The sequence below is a fragment of the Amphibalanus amphitrite genome, unplaced genomic scaffold, assembly GCF_019059575.1.
Source record: "Amphibalanus amphitrite isolate SeventyFive unplaced genomic scaffold, NRLGWU_Aamphi_draft 000206F_arrow, whole genome shotgun sequence".
NCBI lineage: Eukaryota > Metazoa > Arthropoda > Thecostraca > Balanomorpha > Balanidae > Amphibalanus > Amphibalanus amphitrite.
Window position 1 is genome coordinate 160,492 of NW_024881701.1, and position 22,523 is coordinate 183,014.

Genomic DNA, 22,523 nt, shown 5'->3' on the forward strand with positions numbered 1-22,523 from the left:
TCCGAACTTACCTTAGTCTGAGCCTCCATTTTGGTGTGTTCATACAGCAGAATATCCGCGGAGCTGGCCGAGTCGCCCAGCTCACACGCGGACAGCAGCTGATGGCGACTCTGTTCAGCGCGCCGCTCCACCTCGTCTGAGGACACGCGTCAAATGACGTCACAAAACGGCACAGCATGATTGGTGGGTACAAGGAAAATGACATTAAGGGGCACACTGTTGTATGGTATAAGCCCAACTGTTAGCGGCACTGTTACGACCAAGTTTCTACTATTCACACTTTGTAGCACACACTGAGGAGTCAGGTCGCTTTATTGGACTGGTGTTTCAATAAAACATTCGTTCGTAAACGAATGCAATAAATAATAAAACCACAATTGAACGGGTGCAGTAGCCGCGCCTTTATCCACCGCCTGAGACGAGTCCGGGAGGGTGCGTGCGTCTCTGACACTGAACTCTATAATGGTCTCTGACCTAGGTCGGCGTGGAACCCGGCCAGCGCCAGGCACTGCTCCAGGATGTGTCGCCGGTTGGTGAAGAGGACGTCCACCAGCCGGCGCCGGTCGTGTAGGGACTCCATCCATCGTTCCACCTGAACACAGGCTGTAATGCAAACATAGTCACAAACACAGTCACAACTGGGGACTCAATCCACCGCTCCACCTGGACACCGGCTATAACACAAACACAGTTCTAAACAGGGACTCCATCCATCGCTCCACCTGAACACAGGCTGTAACACAAACACAGTTATAAACACAGTCACACACAGAATCTCCGTCCATCGCTCCACTTGCAAACAACTAACAAGCTGTAATACAAACACAGGTACAAACACAGTCACAGACAGGGACTCCATCCACCGCTCCACCTGGACACAGGCTGTAACACAAACACGCAAACACAAACACTGTCACAAACAGGGTTTTTTTTGTTGGGTTTGGCCCTTTCGGTCTGACAAGACCATTTCAGAGCCGGAAGGATGATAGGAATAAGGGGAAGACATTGGTCTGGGCAGACACGAGAGTCGCCGGGGCTGAGCTCATCCAAATAGACAGGCCGACCAGCACCCCCCCCCCCCCCGCCCCCAAGTACTCTCTGCACCCGGCTACGGGGTGCGCTCCCTCGGGAGCAGCGTGCTGCTCCAAGGGAGTAGCGCGAAAGAGATAAAAGTGCCTGTCCAGCCCGGAGTGGGGGGTTGCGGCGTGGAGGAGAAGGATTTCAGCATTCTGAGGATGAAAACGACGGACGGGTGTATAAACAGGGACTCCATCCACCGCTCCTCCTGAACACAAGCAGTAAAAGCAAACATTACAACGCAGTCACAAACTCACAAACCGAGTTACTGCTCAGCGTGAAAAAGCTAGGCAGCAAGCACACTCGAACAATTACGAAGAGCCATTCTCATTATAAGTCTCAAGTCACCTTACGGTTTCTAATGCAATTTATAGAGCAAACGCTCTTCCGAGTTTCCGATATTTGCTCATTTACACCTTTGTTCGATCTAATAATATAAAACTTTGATTAGGCATATGAACTTCCGACGCATCTCCAAGCACACCATCACTGAGAACTTACAGGTTTGCAGCGCCGTTCGTATTTGGTTGGGCCGTGAGTCGACCGTGCCCCTGGTGGCCAGAAGACGAAGCTTCTCCAGTAGAAGGTTGCCCTCCTGCAGTGTCAGCATAGAGCCCTCCAGCACACCTTTTCGTACCTGTGGAAGAGCAAGAGGTCAGATAGAAGTCCAGCAGTGACACTGCACTCAATGGTACGAGTTCTCTTAGCATAGGAGAAGATCAGAGAAAGTGAATGGTAAGGGACGCTTTTATACATTGCCGAATGTTGGGTCAGTTATTTCCGTCTTTTGAGACTATATTTCAGGGCCGTTTGATGAGAGGGTGCGGAGAATATCTCCCGCGATTATTGAGAGACATTATTCTGAGTCGGTCACCGACTGGTACGCCGCAGCGACGGAGTCCATCTCGATGGGACGGGAGTGTCCCGATGGCACAGGCTTACCGTCTACCCGGAGAATTATGACCCTATTGGAGCTGCCCTCCGTCGGCTGTCTGGTGGGGTGACTGACCGTCCCCCGGATCGGAACAGGGTGGTGTTGTAAAGACGGATTGGTTCTGAAAAGATCTGAAGGTTGCTTGCTTATAGAACGACACTATTTTGGCAGGTAGTTTTCCTATTGAGGATTTCCTGTGTCTACGTCGAGTGGGGAAGGGTCGGGAATAGGATAGAGGGATGATTAGGAGAAGCTATCTAGGAGTTTCTATTTCAAGTACTGAAATACGAGGACCCAGTTCAGTCCTTACATTGAATGCTGAACGGTGTCCAGCAGTGGCCACGCTCGTCTCGTTTGTTTCGTTGGGTTAGGCCCTTTCGGTCTGACCAGACCATTTCAGAGCCAGAAGGATGATAGGAATTAGGGAGGGGGGGGGACATTGATCTGGGCAGGCACCCTAGAGAGTCGCCGGGGCTGAGCCCGTCCGAATGGACAGGCCAACCAGCCCTCCAAGCACTCTCTGCACCCGGCTATGGGGTGCGCTCCCTCGGGAGCAGCGGTGCCGCTCCAAGGAAGCAGCCCGCACGAGATAAAGGTGCCTGTCCAGCCCGGAGTGAGGGTTGCGGCGTGGAGGAGAATGATTTGACAGCATCCTGAGGATGGAAGCGACGGAACGGAGCCACGGAACGGGTGATCAAATGCCTACCTCAAGACTCCCACATAGTTCCATACTTTGACCACAAGCCACATATCCATCTAAACACTAAACAGTTTATCTTCAACTTCATTGACATGTAGTGACAATTGACATACAAACATATGATTACAGAAATATATAATGCAACATCTATGTGCATTGCTCAACTTACATCGAGCAGCCGTCGGATGGCCTCCTCGGCCTCGGCTGGCTCGGTCGGAATCGTAACGTCGCCGAATACGCCATCTGCCAGGTCCATGACGTCACTGAAGTTACGCGACCGTCTGCAAGGTGGCAGCACCAGTCAGGGCAGGGTATATCGTGGAACCAGGAGAGCTTGTGGATACGAAACGTGTTATTGCTGGATTCCACACTTAGTGCTTATGTCGAACATGGGCTCGTCCCACGTCATAACTCTGTGAAAATGGAAAGACGGCTTACGGTCAAACATCATCAGTCTAGCTATGGACTTATGGAGACGTCTTCCTTAGACCATCCCGCAATAAAAACAAATAACGGCGCAATAATTTCCCGAGAGCAGCGGTGAGGCAACACAGAAACGACTTATACCAACAAACAACAATTAAAACGAGGATGGATGGCACATGACAGCGTGGCCGACCCGCTGTGAGAGTCGGGTCGACGAGGGGGCCTGGGGCGCCGACTCTCTGGACACTGTCTTGGAGCGGTAACATATAGTTTATGGCAAACGTCAGCAGACATATTGACAATTAAACGTCCTTTAACGATGAAGAAACGTCGGCTCTCGAGACCTGTAAAACAAAAACTTTCCACTGCATCGTGATCGGGCTGTGATACATCTTATTAAAACCATACTGATTTACATGGGGAATTGCTCATATCAACTGGGAATGGTTTCTCTTGGCCAGTCATCTTAGTTCTGTAAGCATTTTCGTACGGATAGGTAGGCTACGAAAACGGACGCACTAAAATACCGGACGCGGTCCTCTTCACCGTAAGAGGAAACGGCTCAGCTTCACTGACCTGCGGAAACGGACGCACCATATATGTAAGTAGGTACTCTCTCACCCCGAACTGACCTGTGGGATTCATCAGCTCTACTGACCTGTCGAGGCGGACGCACTGCGCCTGTAGGATTCATCATCTCTACTGACCTGTGGAATCGGACGCACTGCGCCTGTGGGATTCATCATCTCTACTGACCTGTGGAATCGGACGCACTGCGCCTGTGGGATTCATAATCTCTACTGACCTGTGGAATCGGACGCACTGCGCCAGCACCTGTCTGCGCTGCTCCAGCTGGGCATTGAGCTCGCGCCAGGCCATTGCCAGGCTCTCGGCCATCGCCGAGTAGGTGGAGGCCTTGGTGTCCTGCCGGGCGATCAGCTGGTCGGCCTGGTTCAGCAGCTCCTCCACCGGCGACTCCTTGCTCTGAGGGGGGAGGAGGGGAGGAGGTCAGCTACACGGAAGGAGACTCCTTCACTGTGTGTGTTTTATTTTATTTTTATTTTGGACTTATTAATTTTTTGCTTGACTCTCCCACCGAAGTATCAGCGCAGAGCAGAGTCATCATCACACGCAGAGCTTTGCTGACCTGTAGCTCGACTGTCGTAGGTCAGTGTGCGGGGAGAGGAGGGAAGGAGGTCCTGGTGACGGCTCGTTCGCGGTTGTCACCAGCACTTCATGGCTGGTCTCAGTCAGTTTCAATTCGGCGCGCCTCGCAGCCGATCGTCCACCCCCGACGACTGACGAGGCAACTTAGCGGAGAGCACCCCGACGGTGGGCGGTGGGCGGTGAGCGGCGGACGGCAGGCGGACGGTAAGCGACTCACGGCAGGCACCGGGCGGTGGACGGCGGAGGGCAGGCACACCGGGCGGTGGCGGGCGGCGGTGGATGGTGGGCGGTGGACGGCAGCCACACCGGGCGGTAAGCGGACGTCAGGCGGGCGGTAAGCGGTGGACGGCAGGTGGCGGGCTCCGGGCGGCGGCGGTCGGCGCCGGGTCGGGTCACGGCCCGGCGGACTTTCTCCAGCTGTGCTGGTCGCTCGATAGAGCCGATAGGGACGTGACCGCGACTCACGCCGCCGACTCGACTCAGCTCGGAATGCAGGGGCAGCTGGACTGGCTCAGAATGCTGGGACAGCTGGGATAGCTGGAGTGGATAGGAGGAACTTTGGACCCGCGCCTGAGCTAGACCGGACTGACCGTTGGACTGTTTCAGATAAGGTGGAACCGGTTCGGTTACTAGCTTGGTTTGGAGAAGGAACGAACTAAGAGAAAACGAATTGATTTAATTTTCTGTCGTTTCAAGGAGGGAAATGCTTATAAAGATGAACAGACGTTACGTTTCCAATGGGTTTGTTTGAGCAAGCAAGAGCAACTGGACCAACCCATCCCTAGCTCTCAGATCTTTGTCGTTATTGGCTTGCCCACATTCGCGCTTGCACTGTCGAAAGTCACACCAGAAGTGAAAAACAAAGCCCAACAAACATCAGCGACATTACCGGCAAAAGAAGTCATAAAGCAACAGCCAACGTCTTTCTCACCCCTCTCTTACACCAGGCGCCTGCAGCACGACAAACAGACACCCCCTGTGGGCGTCACGCGGGGTCACCTCCCCAGCTGTTCCCCCTCCTTCTCAGGCCGGATGTCCCCCCCCCCCTCCTGCGGGGGTGGACGCCGCGGTCCCTCCGTCAAATGCCATACCGTGCACGGGAGGCATGGACCGCCTATAAAACGGTACCGGTTCTGCACCGTCCAGCGCCGAGCCAAGTCGAATCAGACGCAGCTGCCGGCTGCAACAGCTCGCTGTTTGCCGAGTCTATAGACTTTAGGAGGCTCCTGTGCTGCTAGGATAGGGTCAGACGGTCCTGAGCATGAATAATTCATATCACTACTAAGTTGACATTTTGAAATATGACGCATTGACAAAAGGCATGTGCATAGTGCAACGTGCATAGTAGAATGCCTGAACCATCTGACCATTGACCAAACCGTGCAGTGTTTACCGCTCATGTTAGCAGTTACAAATGTTTGCAAACCACCGCATCTAAAACCAATGGAAGTGCTGCCACATTGTCAAAATTGATCCCGGCTATCGCCGAAATGCACCACACGCGCCTGCGTTCAGCCATTCCTGGCCCAGTCTCTGCCTGTGCCTGAGCAGAATGCCGCCGGCACAGCTGAGCGGGACAGGCTGGGTCCCGGGTGTAACGTCACGTGCATCCGGTAAACACTGCCGAGTTTCGTCACTCGCGAGCCTACTGCGATGACGAGACGAGGCCAGACCCTCGCGTTGACGCCGTCAGCCAATTCAAGGTCGTCTCGAGGCATGCTACGGGGTATGAGTCACTTCAAAACGAGAGCTAGTCAAAGACGGCTGCGCACGTGTTTTGTTGTGGAGAGTTACAGCAGTCAACGGAGGTCAGCGTATAGGGCAGGTCATAAAATGTTTGACGACAGTGCTTGGTCGTTAGGATTCATGTGCTGCATTCAAGCCAAACAAGCAAGTTTAGAGGGTCACTATCAACGTAACTGCTTTCGAAAGTGAATTAATGCTGGCCATATTTTACTTCAAGACAAAGTAGTGTCCAGGAATGAACGTTTGTTTGCAGGGACAATTAAGTTTTCATACTGTAAGCATACCGCACCGTATGACGCAAGAAGATGCCATTTATGAGTTGAGGCTGGGAGAGAATGCCAATGTCATTTTATAGACAGTCCAGGGCAATAAGGGCATGATTTTCAACCCACCGTCTTCAGAAACCAACCTAGGTGCCTCTGACGCTTAAGGTCCCCCTAATCCCCCCCGAGGTTACCGCCCACGCCCCTTTCTGACGCCGTCAACACCGCTGCTGATTTGAGCACTCACAGACGGCGAGACGCCCACTCGTGTGAGTCATACACTGATCAGCGTGCAAACAGCAAATGTCATGGTCAGCACCTTTCGCATGTCTATTGTGGCTACAAGTGGTAGGCTGATCGATGCTCTAACGAACTTTTCTTAACAATAGGTAAACATTGACGGTGCGTTTTATTTTGTCAAAAAGGTTGTCCATAATGCCTGTTAGGGACCGTTGTGGGATTCAGACGTGAGCAGATGTCATGCCGATAGTTTCATTCGCCGATGGTTAGCAATAAAGTGCACAAATTAGACCTAACCAGCGCGGTACCGGTGGTCTCAGCGCAATGACGACCCATAAATGACATAATGACTTGAAAATTCAGCAATTGTTTGTCATTTTCCCGTCACACTAAAGTTATTGCAATCCTATTATAGGCCCGGATCTCATCTAAATTGCATGGTCCAATTTTGCTTCGGTCTGTTTAACGCAATCATCCTGGGTGTTCACAGTTCAGCTCACCGTGTCCAAGAAAAATGTTTAAAACCACACGCCATACATTTTGTGTGTGAAAAATAGTGTTGTTCATTAAATGTCTTACTGAAAAAATGCATCTAACCGAAATTTTAACTAAAGAAGTAAACCTAACAGTAAGTTATTAAAACCATATCGTTTGGTTAGTGTAGGACACGGCGGTGTCATAATCGTGTCACATTCCTCAAACCATATCAAAGAGCTTATCAACGACCTGTCCCGTAAGTCACCTAAAACACAACTCTTCCCCCCTCTCCCAAATCGTCGTCAAAACCTTCCTTTCAGACGCAGTGTCTTTTCGTAAAGCTTGTGAGTGCCTATCGTCCCGACCACCCCGCTCAGTCCCGGCGCCGTCCGCGGTCGGCCCACCGCCCCGGGTCATGTCGTCGTTTTCAGTGCGGTCGGCGGTCACATACGGTCCCACCAGGCTGACCGCAGGCTGGGTGTGCCGGCCGCCCATCGCACCCTTCTGCAGGAATGTGACCGCGTCCGCCCACGGTCAGAAGTCGCTGCGGTTGAGCGAACGGTCGCTGACGGCGAGCGGCTCGCCCTCGCCCGTGGAACCGGACACCGAGCGAGCGGCGGCAGCAGCAGGCTAGCGGAGGCGGCCCGGTTTGTTTTGGCCACAGACTGGCGTGATCCCCAGGGAGGAGCGGTCATGATATCGATACCGCCGGACGAGCCCAAAGGTCACCGTGCAGCGGACAAAGGCAGGCAGCGGTCGGCAGCCGGAGCACCCCGAAAACCGGGTCTGCACAGCGTCAGACCGATGTGCATGGTGTGCTTTGGGATGCATGTGGTTTACCGTACAGTTCAACCCGCCGTAAACATTCCATTCCACTGAGGGAACTGCAGTATCTAACCGGAAGAGAGCACAGATAATAAAAGGCACCGACAACGTTATCAACAAAGCATTGAAATTAAGATCACTCTGGACAAATGCACAATGCACATGCCTTACTATTCATCCATCGCCCTAATTGTATCAGTAAGGTCCGATATTTCATCCGACAAAACAACCCAAACGCACGCCGCGCTGTCGATCAGTTACAGCCTAGTTCCAGGCCCGGCCTACTCGGGCGATATTAATAGCCCCACTGCGCATGAGGCATGTGCTACCCACCCCACTGCACTGGACGTACGGGCCGGCCCGCTGCCCTTTGTTTGCGAGTGAAGGAGGTCAGAACGGCCGACGCCACCTGTTGTTCTGGTCAAGTGGGCGCTGTTGAGCTACTTTCCGCTATATTATCCTCTGCCTTTGCACTGCTGATTCCTTAGCTGCAGCTGCAATGAAATGTGCATGGTATGTAGTTAAGTATCTCATGTGGTCTTTAAACGTACACCGTTTGCTAGGACTTCCCCTCCTGTCGCCATCCACGTCAGCCGCTGCGTCTGCATTTGGCCACTGCTCCAACTAGTGCGGTCATCTCTGCGACTTCCACAATATCTCATCCTTCATCAACACTTCCATCTCTAACGTCACTTTCATCAGCCGCGCCTCTAGCTTAGTGCCTTCCGAGCCACACCTCGTCAGTGTGCCTAGCAGAGACGTCGTCGTCACGTTGAGGCTGGCTTCCAAGGCGCGGCGACCCGACCGCTGCAGTGCCGGCCGCGTGGGGCGCGCGTGCACTGCATGCAGGTCACGTAAGAGGTCGGCAGGCCCAGTTGCAACACCCCGCCGCCGCCGTCTCGAAGAGAAGCCGCAGGCAAGGAGTGCTGAGCCCATGCGCCGCGACCTTGTGGAGGTGTGGCAAGGGAAGCGCCGACACAGCGGGTGAGCTAGTCAGAATGAAGTGAAAAGTCATCGGAAGAATAATTTCCCTTTATTTGAAACCGGGGGCGCCGTGAGAGATACAGTGAGATGACCCCTACTGAGCTGAATTTACAATGTTCTTGATGATACCACCATTGTCACTGAGATGGAGCAAATCAAGCAAGCATATCTACTGACGTGTTCATCTGATGTACGAGTAGCATTTATGCAGGATGCAAAAGTTCAAGTTCGCAAGCTGTCACCATGCAATACTTATCTATGATAGTATGCTTATTGCTTGTTTTCCAGGCTCTAGCGCAGCCGGATAATTTGCGCTTCACAATTAGGTATCGACGTCGAATTTGCATCAGGAGCGTCGCTAATGACTGATTTATCGGATAGGCCTGTCATGGTCAATTAACGTCATTGATCACCTTCCATGGCTGTCCTTTTCACGAACTTCTGTCTGCTACCAAAGCAACATCAAAGTAAGCCGCCCACGAGATTCCTCAGCTGCAACTGCGACGAACATGCGATTAGCATGACAGATCAGAGAGGCAGGAATAAGCTGCAACATAAATAGACAACATTTATGTACTATCCCAAGTTTACAGGGTCGCAGGTGAATAGCGATGAAGCCGCGACACAGGCACGCGCGGTTGATTGCTTCGTCCAGCGTTGCAGTCTCCCTACTGTCATTTACTTCGAAAGCATTAGCTTCGGGCTACCAACAACTTTGACACATGTGCTGCATAGACAGAGCCACAATATGAAAACTGCTTGGCTGTCTCTCCCCCCGCGCCTCCCAGTAAGCTTCCTCCGTTCCAGCCTCAGATGAGAGCCTGGCGCCTTGCCGCGGTCGGGGGTACCGATTAGCACCGGCCGGATCCCGGGGCACGTGATGGATCGCACCGCTCACACGGAGGCCAGGGCACTGGCGCGGCGACTGGGGCGCACTAATGGAACGTTAGCGATGCAGCATATAGGGAGCGGTTGCGAAAAAATCCGTGATAGTATAAATGTAAGCATTGTTACGCAGTGATTTTGACGACAGCTGATGACGAGAAGCAGGAAGTGCTTAGTGCTTACCTAACACTTTCAAATGTCAGTGTCCGCTGTTGTTATTTACAACGCAGTAATTATAGTCCCCCACTGCAGTGAGCTGTGCCTACACATTAATAAATATGTATTCCTGCACATTTGAAAAGCGGAGCAGCCCTCATCCTTTTGGATAATTGCTGACCAGCTTTCTTCATCTGTGTGAGTTTCTGCAATTTGTGCACATGATTTGTGCAGCCATTTGCGTGAGTCAACAAGGCTTAGAATTGGAAGGTGATAAAAAAGGTGTTTCAGAACCAATGTATCCTTTGTTTTTTTTTTTGTATCGTCAACTTGTACTATTAATAAAAATGCCACATATGTACATACTAGGGCCCCAATCATATAATAATCCAAAAACCTTAACCAGCAAAAATCAATTCATCAAGGGCTATCTCAGTCAGTTGGCATACGCGCCATTTAATTTGCATTTCGAATGTGGCGAATTCGCTCTGTAGGTATATTCACGGCGTGCTGCATCAAAATTGCAGCAGCGATACCCGCATGTTACGTAAGTCCTAATCTGCAACAGTGCAATCTCTCATGAGATGAATGGTGAAATGGGAGGGAGGAATGTTCATTATATATGGATACGATCACCTCCTCGTCACACCAAGTACCTATCTATCTGCTCTGTTCACTTGACTACGTTTCTGATAATTTCATCTGACTGGTAGATGGGATTAAAGCTGGAGTTGAACAGAGTCGCTCTGTCAGCCGTGCTTGGGAGACGTCCACTCGACTGATCAGCACTGCTGGCAGATGTCCAGTTCGATAGGGCCCCAACTCTCTGTACTCGAACAGTGCTGATATGCCGATCTGCAGGATGCCAACGGCAGTGCGAAAATATCTATCTCAGGGAGCCGAAACTACAACCACCAAGTCCTTGTCGACCATGACTTAGAAAACACAATTATTTAAAATGCCTTAGCGGGCTATGGTTTTCAGTCATCTCATCACAATGCACCACAATCACCATTTCAAAGAAACTGCTGACCTCACTTCGGTCCAAAAACGCATTCAGAAGCACTCAAGACATGACGGATGCCCGTGCTTATCTAGCGCATTCATAAAACTCGTGTATGTGAACTCAGACGCCCGCACCGCCCCCACCAAACAGAAGACGTGAGTGCCCAATCTGGCCCATACTATGGTTGGCCACAGGGACGTGGTTATGGCGGCATGGTGCATCCCACCTTATAAGAATGCTGTCTGAGCGTGATTTTTGCAAAAGTTATAACATAAATGTCGAATTGAATGATACATTTTAATAAGCATCCCTGCATAACAAATTTGTCCTACTTTATTGATGATAATTTATCATAAACCAAGAAATGTATTACTCGGGTACATCTGCATGAAATGCTATGTCGCTAGTGGCGCTATTCCTCCAAAGATCGAGCCCAGTCCATCGGTTCGAAAATTTGTCCGTCTCCAATCGAGGCTCACTCCTGGAGAGCACACTCACCGCCAGTTTCTGGAGGACGTCGTCGTGTTGCTGCTGAAGCTGCTGTGCCTCCTCAAGTGAGGGCGCCAGATGACTGAGCTCGGGAGTCATCTCCAGACACTTGAGCTCCACCCACTCCTTGTTCTGGAACATAAGACAACGGGGGGTTAGACAAGACTGGCAAAGAGTGGAGACATCTCTAATAACACATGAAACTGAGTGCCGGACGTAACAGTCGCACAGCGCACGGATTCATTCAACATCGGCATTGGCATTGCATCTAAGGAGGGAGGGCGCGTTAGGTTAGGAGTCAGGGAACATGTAATGTAGGTATGTATGTATTTACGATCGTGGGCGATCCACAATGGCGTGGCGATTACTGCCCCGAGTCTGGGTCACATCTAAGGTTACTGCCCGATTACTGCCCCGACATGGGCGACAGCTTCTGAGAACGGACGTGTAAAAGGTGGAACACATATGACATCGCAATGCAGCATGCCACAGTGGATCAAACTAAATCTTGATCAGTGGCGATGCCGGACGAATACTGTCTTATTTGTCTCAATTGACGCATGTGGATTGTGTCCCTTATCACAACCAAGCATCTTTATCATTCCTCGTTTTTGGCCACATGTCAGGAGATCCGTCCGCGCCACGATGTTTTTGTCTTCATCCAGTGGAAGCTTCACTGTAAAAGTACCCGAACACTTGTACCATTCGTGTTATCAGCGACACGCGCCGTCCAACTCCGAATGACTGGCGATTTTATCCCGTCCATGTCCCCGTCTCAGGCACGCTTATGGACGTGAGGAACAAGAAGCTCGTTGTCTCACTCGACCTCGTTGGAGTCATGAGTCATGGCTTTAGTCTGACTCGACAACAGTGCGGTTGTGGGACCTTGGTGCAGACAGAGAAGGTCATGAACCATATAAGAGCCTGCGTCTTTCATTGCTCATTTACAGGGATCAGATGTGACGGATTGTGTGTAAGGATGATGAATGATGAATGACCGGGTTTTCTTGCATTGTTTGTGTGGTATTGCATATTCTTGTGGTGGGTCATTTGTAAGTAGAAAATACGCCTACTGCTCAAACTTCAAACTGCTGAATGCTGACCGAAAATTTTGGTAAGCCAACGGTGGAACGAAACCATTATGTGTCTCATTTATATTTCCAACTAGTCTTGAAATATGATCGAACGTTCATTGCGATCCCGAATCAGAGCGAATTCAATAGCGGTTAGCCGACTTATGTCCAGTGCAGCGGGTCCTAAGGGTCACCACGATTGAGGCCGCGCGTGGCGGTGCAGTTCGTGGATGTCTGAATGAATACCTGACCTGACCATGTCCGTCCCAAGGTGGACTGAGGGAGCCGGGAGGTCCACCTATCTTATCTGAAGGCTTATTCGTTTCCTTATATGTAAGACCACAGGAACAAGCAGTACCAAAGAGCTGCAAAAGTTCATGTGTAAAAACAGTCTTCAGCCTACACCCACGCACTCAAGATGAAAGATTGTCGACTTAAAAAGCACCCAGTGCAATACCAAATCCGCGACATCAGCCCACGCTTTTGAGCTGGCAAGAAGGCTGTCAGCGACACCGTTCCTCTGCAGTCGCTGACAGCCTTCAGACGAGAACGGGCCGCGCTGAATCGTGTCCGTCGTCACGGCGGCCGCGTCTGAGCCGCCGACGTCTGTTCCCCGTCCTGTCCTGCACGGTTTGGTGGGGACCATTTCCATACAATGGTGACCGCTGTGACCACCCGGCGACACACTGCGCTGGGGGGAGGGGAGGGGGGCGGGGTGAGCGGACCAAACCTGATGGCCGGGCTGGGCGGCTCGGCGGTGAGTCATTCGCTGATTTGAGGATAAGGGATGATTGACCCATACATGGGATTACACGAGCCATTGATCCAGTTGCTGGCCAAATTTGGGTCGTTCAACAAGCTCGTGCGTAGTCTTAGGCAATCACAAGGCCTACTATAGTAGGTAAGTGTGCCTGACTGGCAGCGGCACAGTGTAAGAGAGCCGTCTAACCATTAGTTTGAGGATACAATAGTAATAATTAAAGATACACAAATACATTAAGGGCAGTGAGGAGAAAGGGTGTTCTAATGCCACGAGTAGGTATGTAAGGTAATGCATACCACTTGTGCCTATTATCGCAATTATAGCCACAATTGGCTTATGAAAAGCCTCAGCTCAGCATTCTTCTCCGTTAAATCGACTCTCGTGCGCCCCCGGTGCAAAACGTTCCACGGACCGGACCGGACCGGTTCCAATGTGGGTCGTGATCGGGGTCAAGTGCTCGGCCAGGCCGTCCAGTTTGTCATGCACGGCCCAGCGACGACTGACCTCTCTCCCCCGGCGGGTCAAGGTCAGAGCGCTGTAAAAAGCTGCTCAGTTTAGTGAGGTGGGCGTCTCGCTGATCGATTCGTTCCAATGCCGCGGGGCGACTTTGATTCAACTTCAGATTGGCGTAGTGTGTTGTTTATGTCCGAAGCTATTATCTTAGGCTCGTTAACGACATGTGGCTGGTGTGAAGACATGACACCGGAATGGAGATAGATTGACGTGGACATGTCGACGATAGGCTCAGACTCGGGATATCAGTGCGCCCTGGCCGGTCAACAATGGAAGGCTCCCGTGTCTGGCGCTGTTATCAGCATTGTAACCCGCACTCAGAGCGATCGTAGCGTTAAATCCAACCATCTTAGTGTCGATGGTTTTCCTGTGATTCTAACTATTTCCATTAATTGTAGAACCCTTCATGTTTTCGAAGATCATGCAGTGACGCACCCCTTGCAGCTTTGCGTGCTTGTATTAGGTAATGATGGCCCATCGTTTGCTAATTTGGAGGGCGTGCTGATATTAGCCCCGGGCATTACTGGGTGTGAATAGCGTCTGGGTCATCCAGACTCCCCCATAACAATTGGCAGCCGGGCCACGGGGCCAGGTCACGATCAGCCAATCACCGCGGCGCCCCCGCTGCGCCGCAACCGCCGCAGTCGGCGCGCCGCAAACGCCGTAAAAGGCCGGCCGCGCCACTTTCGCACCGTCGGCTATTAGCATGGATGGTGTGGTGCGTGCCTGTCAGAGTCAGAAGTGAAATCGGTGACCCCGCGGCGTGGGGTCAGCCAGCCGGCCCACCCTGACCTTCCCTCCCCTCCCCTCCAGAGAGTCCCTCCCTTCCATCAGCTGACGGTCATCGCTCCGTAGCCGCAGGGCAAAGACGGCGGCTGCTGAGGCACACTATCAACCGCTTGTAATCCACCCATTCGTCGGGGGAAAGAAAATCACCCTCTTCTAAACCGACCACCCGACAGGAACATGAAAGACGTGCCGAGAGGAGTTTGTAATTAGAAACAGACTGGGCGTGGAATGTGAATGACTGGGAGTGTCTCCGCTGTAATCGTGATGGACCACCGGGTGAGGCGGGACGAGAGTTGCCCCATCGGCCGCACCGCGACTTTGGAACGGCATGGCTCTCGTGACGACGAATTTAACAGCGGGGCTTGGTCTGCACGTGGATGAGGGTCGGCAGTTGTCGAGGTTTGGAAATAATTTCTAGCCTCGGAAAAGGAGCATGGTTGGTTCTAAAGCCACTTTATCCTCCTCAGATTGCATTGTCGACCGGTTCAATCGAAGATTGGTGTTCTTAACGCAGATGCCCAGAAGAAAACGGACGATCTCAATCATGCACAGAAGACAGCAGACGATTAAAATAGGGGGAAAAGGTATTAACTATGATATTGCTGCCGCAGCTGTGCAGCAGTAGCAATTGTGCAGCTGCCACTCTCTCCACCACTAATAACAACACTTCCACTGCGCTTCTCGATTTTAGCTCAGCATTCACGCCACAGGCAGCGCATAGTCTAGTGTTCGATGTGTCCAGCCCGGCAGCTGATTGAAGGCGGCTCCTCTCAGTCTGACAGCTACGCTCTTTAGGACCGTGATGGTGCGGAAGTCTCCAATGGAAGCATTGACGAAACATTGGTGGCGTATAGCGGGAAAAGTCACAGGTCATCCCGAAATGAATCTACAGAAATGAGGAATGGCTCGAGCGAAAGCCAGGTCTTTTTAGCGAGATAAAAGCTATCGTACGGTTCAGTCCTTGCTAATGGAATGTAGGCGTATCTGGGGGTTAAATAATTAAAATGAAACGCTCTTTCGGGTGTCTGTGAAATCCATCACCAAAATAGGTACTATCGAGACACGATTCTATACCCTTAGCTATTTATGATTTATGCTTTGAGGAGAGATCAGAGCTCCGGATTCCGCGCTATTTTCGGCCGCTGGGCAGATGGCCGATAGACTGCAGACAGGGCGCGCCTATGAAACACGAGCCAGCCCGCTCCGGTTCGTGAAAACAAAGCACACGAGGTGCCAGGGGGGTCATAGACGGGCCTTCGGCGGGCCGGTATGCCGGTTGGCACAAACCCTCAGACAGGAGCTGTTTTCATAGATCGTTGCAGGGCCCAGCTCGGTAGGGTTACAGCTGGTGGTGTGCGTAACGAAGTAGAAAATCGAATACGTCAGTGTGCATGGTGTGAAAATGCGTGCACCGTTGTTGTTGGAGCTGTGACCTATATAAGCATAAGACGTACCTATTTACTTGTATGCGCGCAAAGCCACAAGCTGACTCAAGTTCAGCAATCGCACTATAACGACTCTCATGGTTAATGACACATCTTTTGGTGGTCGCATCGGCCCTTAGTCAACAGTGTTTACATTGGTATAGCCAGGGATGCGGAGCCGGAGCCGGAGCCGGAGCCGGAGCCGTGAAACAATATAGCCCGGAGCCGGAGCCGGAGCCGGAGCCGTCAAAAACGGGGCGACTCCGGCTCCTTTTCTTAAGCTAGGAAACAATTATTTACCTAGTTCGGTTTGACAGTAGGTACAAGGCGTAAAACAATGTGGTATTCAAAATAGCCTTGTTATACAAATACAGAAGCAACGTGTACTAATCCCATCGCCTTTTTTCTTCCACCCGTATTTAACCCGCGCCCCGTTGGGCTCTGCCGAGCAACGCGCCCGGTTGGGGGGGGGGGGGCCATTTTGCCCCCCCCCCCCCTAAGATCTCGAGAACCACGCAACATAGCGACAAGCGGTAAACGGCGTTGGATAGCCCCAACGGGGAACTACCTTGTGACCCAATTTTATTGACCTAGGTCAAACCGATAACGTCACAGGTCAGGTCAAAGGTTCAATTTTCACCGTTTACAGGCACTTCAAGAAATGCGTTGTAAAATCGAGTAAAATGCATTTCATTGAAGATCATCGATGGGGAAATGTTCTTCAAACACATATTTTGCTATTTGAGGTCACTGATACCAGGTCAGGTCACAGAGGTCAGGTCACGGGGGGGGTCACAATATGAAAGTGTCGTGTGATACATGTTTTATGGTCCATTTTACATGACAAATGCGATTATATGGGTCAGGCAGGCTTTGGGGCCAGCTTAGATCACGTTTTGGTCAAGGTCAGGTCAAGGTCAGGTCAAGGTCAGGTCAAATTAGGTCAAATTTCAAAGTTAATATTTTTGCATAAAATGGGTATCGAATCGATGCAGCTTGTCACGGGGAGTTCAATGGTGGTCTTTGTTTTGCCGTACGTGGTCTAGAATTGCTTAAAATTGAGTTCAAAAATTTGACGTCATCATTTTTGAACAGTTTTTTCGCTATAACTTGGCCAAAAAACGAGATATCGATCTGAAATTTGGTATGTATATAGAAGAGCGCTGGAACTATCACATATATTCCGGTTTTTTCGAAATTCGGAAAAAATTTTGGATTTTTTCAAAGTTTTTCTAAAAAAATCAATTTTTGGAATTTTTTTTGGTCAAAAACCAAAAATTTTGAAAATCCGAGATAGCAGTTTTTTAGCGCCGCTTTTTGTCTACTAGACCATATAAAGAACTTTGAAATTGCTTGATAACTGTAGATTTGGTGAGCGTTTCAAGATTGCATGTTTTTTGCTCATTTTTGCTCGAACATGACCTCAGTTTGACCTCAATAACTCGTGACCTAAGGTGACCTAAGACTTGAAATTTGGTGTGAAGGTGTCAAATTGATGCCCGGGAAGGTACTGAAAATTTGGCGGCGCTGCGCGCCGCCGTTTTTTTGCTATTCAGGAAAAACCACAGGGGGGGGCCAAAATGGCCCCCCCAACGGGGCGAGGGTTAATTGATCGCATAGGGGATGTACTGAGTAGAAGCTGGAGCCGGAGCCGCCGGAGCCGGAGCCGCCGGAGCCGGATCATTTTACTCGGAGCCGGAGCCGGAACCGGAGCCGCCATGACATTTCACCCGGAGCCGGAGCCGGAGCCGGAGCCTATTTTTTTCTCCGGAGCCGGAGCCGGAGCCGGAGCCGTCTGAAATTTCCACGGCTCCGCATCCCTGGGTATAGCGGATTTACAAATCGGAAGTAAATTGAATCTAAGCCTCGCACACGTGGAAAGTGGACGTTACCTCAACATATCATGTCATGACGCTGAAATACTTGTGCTTTACTTCCTTTCGAGCATGAATGATCTGTTGCGGCGTGTTAAATCGAAATGTTGTGTTCCGTGGTTTACTTTGTGGACGGGCGAAAACACGCAAACATGACATGAAACGTCTGATCACGATAATGTGCATTGCATTTATGTAAATATTTTATGGTTCAACGAACTGTAACTAAATTCGAATAAGTATTAGCGACATTCTGTCATGCTTGGATCATTTCGAGGAAGTCACGGCAACACAAAGAACAATTGCTGTTTCCTTGTCATAGCGGCCACATCAGCGCCGCATATTCCTGTTGGAATGTGTACGATTTCCGCCGTACTCCAACAGCAATAACATCCGAGGCCCCATATTTCCGTCCACCACTAGTCCAATGGCCAGCCTGTTTTTGCCATCTCAGGAGACTATTCCCCGAACATCATGGCGATAACTAAGGCCCTGCACCAGACTGCGAGAACCGTCGGCCACTCCCCTCCTCCTCCTCCTCCTCCTCCTCCTCCTTCTTCTTCTTCTTTTGCACCTCACCCGTCGCCCCCCTAGGGGGACGACGGCGCAGGCGGGTCGACCGGAGGGTCGGTCCGCCCGACAGCCCGGATGAATTCAATCACCAACGGCGCCGGTCCGCCGAGGACGTCCCCCAGGCTCGGGTTGAGTCCCCAGCGGCGGCGCCGCGCAGCCTCGTAGGCCGGACAGTCGGTCAGCAGGTGGGCCGCGCTGTCCGGCTCGCCGCACGCAGGGCAAGCCGCGTCCACCGCCAGGCCTAGGCGGTGGGCGACGTCCCGCGTGAGCGGCGATGCGCCCGTCCGCAGCTGGGAGAGGGTACATGCCTCCCAGCGGGACAGGTCGTTGTGGCCCGGTGTGGGCGCCGGGTGGGGGTGGGACGCTCTTGTTCTCGCGTCGACCATCGTCCCCACCCGGCGCCCGATCGCGCTTCTGGCGCTGGCGAAGTCGATCTGGACGTCCGGCTGCTCCGCAGCGGCCGCTTCGCCGGCCAGCTGGTCGGCGTGTTCGTTTCCGTCCAGGCCAGCATGCCCCGGCACCCACTGGAAGGTGACGGTGGTGCCACGCTCGCTGAGGGTGTGTAGGCACTCCCAGATGTCGGCGGCCAGGGCGGTCACCTGGCCGGCCGGTCCCCTCTGGAGCTGCTGCAGGCCGGACTTGGAGTCGGTTAAAAGGCGGACTGCGCGGACGGACTCCCGGTCTTCTTCAGGTAGGGAGGTTATCACAGCCAGTGCTTCCCTGATGGCGGTAAGCTCGGCACGCAGGCTGCTGCACACTGCGCCGGCCGGGGCCCTGATACGTTCCTCACGGCCAAGGCAGTGGAGCTGGATCAGCGCGCCCGCGCCGCCACATGTCGTCCCCTCTCTCGCCGACCCGTCCGACCAGATGGTGACGTCTGCGGGCGGCAGGAGCTCTATGGCCCGGAGCGCCGCCTCTCTGCGCTTGTCGGGGGGGTCTGTGCGACGCGTGGGCGCGGGCAGGTCCACCACAAAGTGGGCGGAGGTCCTCTCCACTGTCCAGGGCGGCCGGCACTGGTACAACGCCAGTGGTTCAGTCGGCAGCTGCTTTAGCCCGGCTTCGTCGGCGATCCACCGGCCCACCCGCCTGAGACACGGCTTCTTGGTGAGCACCGCGTCCTCGTCGGGCGGCTTCGGTGGCGGCCTCCGCGCCGCCTCTGCCTGCGTGCAGTCTCTCCGCCAGGCCAGGTGGGCTCGGTACTCCAGCCGGGGCCGCACCTCCTTCTCCAGGAGGGTCCTGGCAGGATCGAGTGCGGGGAGTCTGGCGAGGCGCTGGCACTCCTGTCCGGCCAGCTGCTTCGCGCGCAACGACAGTGGCGGGAGGTCGGCTTCGGCGAGCAGGGCGTCCGTGCGAGTCAGACGGATGCAGCCGGTGATGAGGCGAGCACACTTGTTCTGTTCGGCCTCCAGTCGCTCCCTGACGGACGGCGCTGCATGTGTGCCAACTACGGCGGCGCCGTAGTCAAACAGCGCTCGCACGTAGCCGATGTAGGCGGTCCGGAGAGTGCGACGGTGGCTGCCCCATGTCTTTCCTGCCATCGCCTGCAGACATCGTCGTCGTCGGGCCATCTTCGCCTTCAGATCGGAGACGTGTTCAGCAAAGGTCAGCTGCGGATCGAACTTGATGCCGAGGAAGGTCGGGTGTTCGGTGGCGGTGATCTCCTGTCCGTGGAGCTTCAGATTTGGCCGGACTCTTCCTCTCTGTTGTTTGGGGTCGAGCGAGAAGAGGGTGCTCGTGCACTTGGAGACGCTGGGCGTCACCTTCCACCGCGTCAGCCAAGCGCCGATGCTGTCCAGACACGGCTGGAGGTGGGCGTCGCACTCTTCCGGCGTGCGGGCGTCGGCCAGTAGCGCCACGTCGTCCGCGAACAGGGATCGCGACACGCCCTCCGGTAGGCCCTCGTCGATGTCATTGACGTAGATGAGCCATAGGAGGGGTGCCAAGACACTACCTTGCGGGAGGCCCTCCTTGAAGACACGCGAGTCCGACTGGGCAGCTCCCCATCGGACTCTAGCACGGCGGTCGGAGAGCAGGGCCTTGATCCAGCGGATCACACAGCCGGGGATGCCCAGTCGCGCCATCTTGCAGAAGAGGGCTGCCCTCCAGACCCGGTCATAGGCGCGGGCGAAGTCCAGGAGGACAAGCACGGCCCTGTGTGGTGGCTTCTGCTCGAAGGCGTCGAAGGTCTGCTGGGTAATCCGTCCGATCTGGTCCATCGTGGAGTGGCCGCGTCTGAAGCCCGCCTGGTTTCGGTTTAGTTTCCCGCTGGTTTCGGGCCAGTGCTGCAGCCTCCCCTGCACCAGCCGCTCCGCCAGCTTACTGGTGCTGCTCAGTAGGCTGATGGGGCGATAGGAGGACAGTTCCGACGGCGGCTTTCCCTTCTTCGGGATCGCCACTATCTCCGCTACCTTCCAGGAGGGAGGCACGTCGGCAGCGGACCACGTCCTGTTCAGGAGGTCCAGGAAGTGGCGCTTGCCGAGTGGGCTCAGCTGCTTCAGCAGGTCGTTGGCCACCTTGTCTGGCCCTGGGCTCTTGCCAGCTTTAATCTTGGTCAGCGCTGTTTCCAGTTCAGCCATGGAGAAGGGGCTGCACATGCCGGCTCGTGATCCGCCGCAGCTGCATCCCCTCACCGCGGCGCGCGCCTCCAGCTTGATAGGTCGGTCAGCCGTCTTGTCCGACGGGATGCGCGACACCGCGGCATAGGCCTGGCAGAGCGCGTTGGCCTTCTCCTTGTCTGTGGTCGCTGGCCGGGCAGGGGCGGGATGACCAGGCAGGGTCGGGCGTTGCAGGGGTTCGGCGGGCTTGGCCGGTGGCTTCCGGCCGTCCAGGGCGCGTATTAGGCCCCACATATCCTGGTTTGGTCCCAGTTCGGCGATCTTGTCCCTCAGGAAAGCAGTCTTCTCGTCCCTGATCACCCGTTCGGCTTCTCTCCTCGCTTCTCCGTAGGCGCGGATGTCCTCTGCAGTGCGGTCCTGGGCGGTGGCTCTCCTCCTGGCCGCGTCCCTGGCCTGGACTGCTGCGTCACAGGCTGAGTTCCAGAAGGGAGCTCTAGTCTTCCCGCCGTTCCCGTACGGGATCGCCTGCTTCGCTGCCCTGAGGATGGTCGAGGAGAAGCGTCGGTCCAGCTGCGTGACGGTGAGAGGTTCTGCCTGGGTAGCCCACCTTAGTGCCAGCTGGTCGTAGGCGCGTCGGAACTCCTCCTCCTCCTCCTCCTCCTCCTCCTCCTCCTCCTCCTCCTCCTCCTCCTCCTCCTCCTCCTCCTCCTCCTCCTCCTCCTCCTCCTCCTCCTCCTCCTCCCCCCCCGCCCGCCCGCCCGCCCGCCCCACAGCACGGCACGGGGGCGGTGCCGACAGCCGGCGGTGGGGAGGGGAGAGGGAGAGAGGGAGGGGAGAGGGCTGCCTGCAACCCCGCCGTCTGCACTCGTCCTGATATCATCTCTCTGTCGATAGGATCGGGCTCGGCCGGTGTCGGGCTTCGGTCTCTGCGGGCCGCACTGCAGCGTTCTGCCGAGTGAGGGCCGATGGAGGTGACGACTGACGAGTGGGCACGGCATGCAGACAGCGAGGCAGCAGACATGGTGTGGTATCGGGTGTCAGCATCGAGTGCCGGCATCAGCTGTCAGCATAGTGTCAGGAGGTGTGAGTGAAGGTTACGACGGTGTGGCACAGGGAGTGGAGTCATTGAACAAACGCAGTGTGCTTGAAATGCATGCAGCGTTCGCGACGCGCAGGACAGAGAATAAATGCATTGCAGACATCGCCTAGAGAGGCGAGTGCAGCGCTGATTTCTGATACGCATAATGTCTAAAATAAGCCACTGAATACACCCGAGGCGTGCAATACAGAATAGGCTATACCACTACCCAGTCCCCACAGGTGAGAAATTCGCCCGATTCACTGACACCTGCAGGAAGGTGCACGGCTCGTGTGTTGAGCTTGTGTCGGGCCCCGGGTGCAGGACGCGTATGGGCTGGGGAGGTGAGACGGCCTTCCGGCGAGGGGGATGGGGTAGAGGCGGGGGCGGGGATGTAGATGAGGTATTGTCACGCAGCGAGCGCCACTGCGCCGAGTGACCTTGGCGGCACGGAAACACACACAGGACACACACAACACACGTGACTGAAGAAAGAAAGTGCGGCT

At 53.8% G+C, this 22,523-nt stretch overlaps 1 protein-coding gene across 4 annotated transcripts in view; it reads right to left on the reverse strand.

Moving 5' to 3' along the window:
- LOC122385056 (muscle M-line assembly protein unc-89-like) overlaps positions 1-22,523 on the reverse strand; it is a 101,028-nt gene that overhangs the window by 65,824 nt on the left and 12,681 nt on the right. For all 4 annotated transcript variants that reach the window (XR_006257144.1, XM_043373039.1, XM_043373038.1 and 1 more), the window contains exons 2-7: positions 11,385-11,507; positions 3,943-4,121; positions 2,881-2,992; positions 1,579-1,714; positions 475-603; positions 12-136 (exon numbers count right to left, since the gene is read on the reverse strand). Coding sequence is in view for 3 of the 4 variants with exons in the window: in XM_043373039.1 (XP_043228974.1) it covers positions 12-136; positions 475-603; positions 1,579-1,714; positions 2,881-2,992; positions 3,943-4,121; positions 11,385-11,507 (804 nt within the window). In the remaining variant the exon portion in view is untranslated. The remainder of the gene's footprint in view (positions 1-11; positions 137-474; positions 604-1,578; positions 1,715-2,880; positions 2,993-3,942; positions 4,122-11,384; positions 11,508-22,523) is intronic.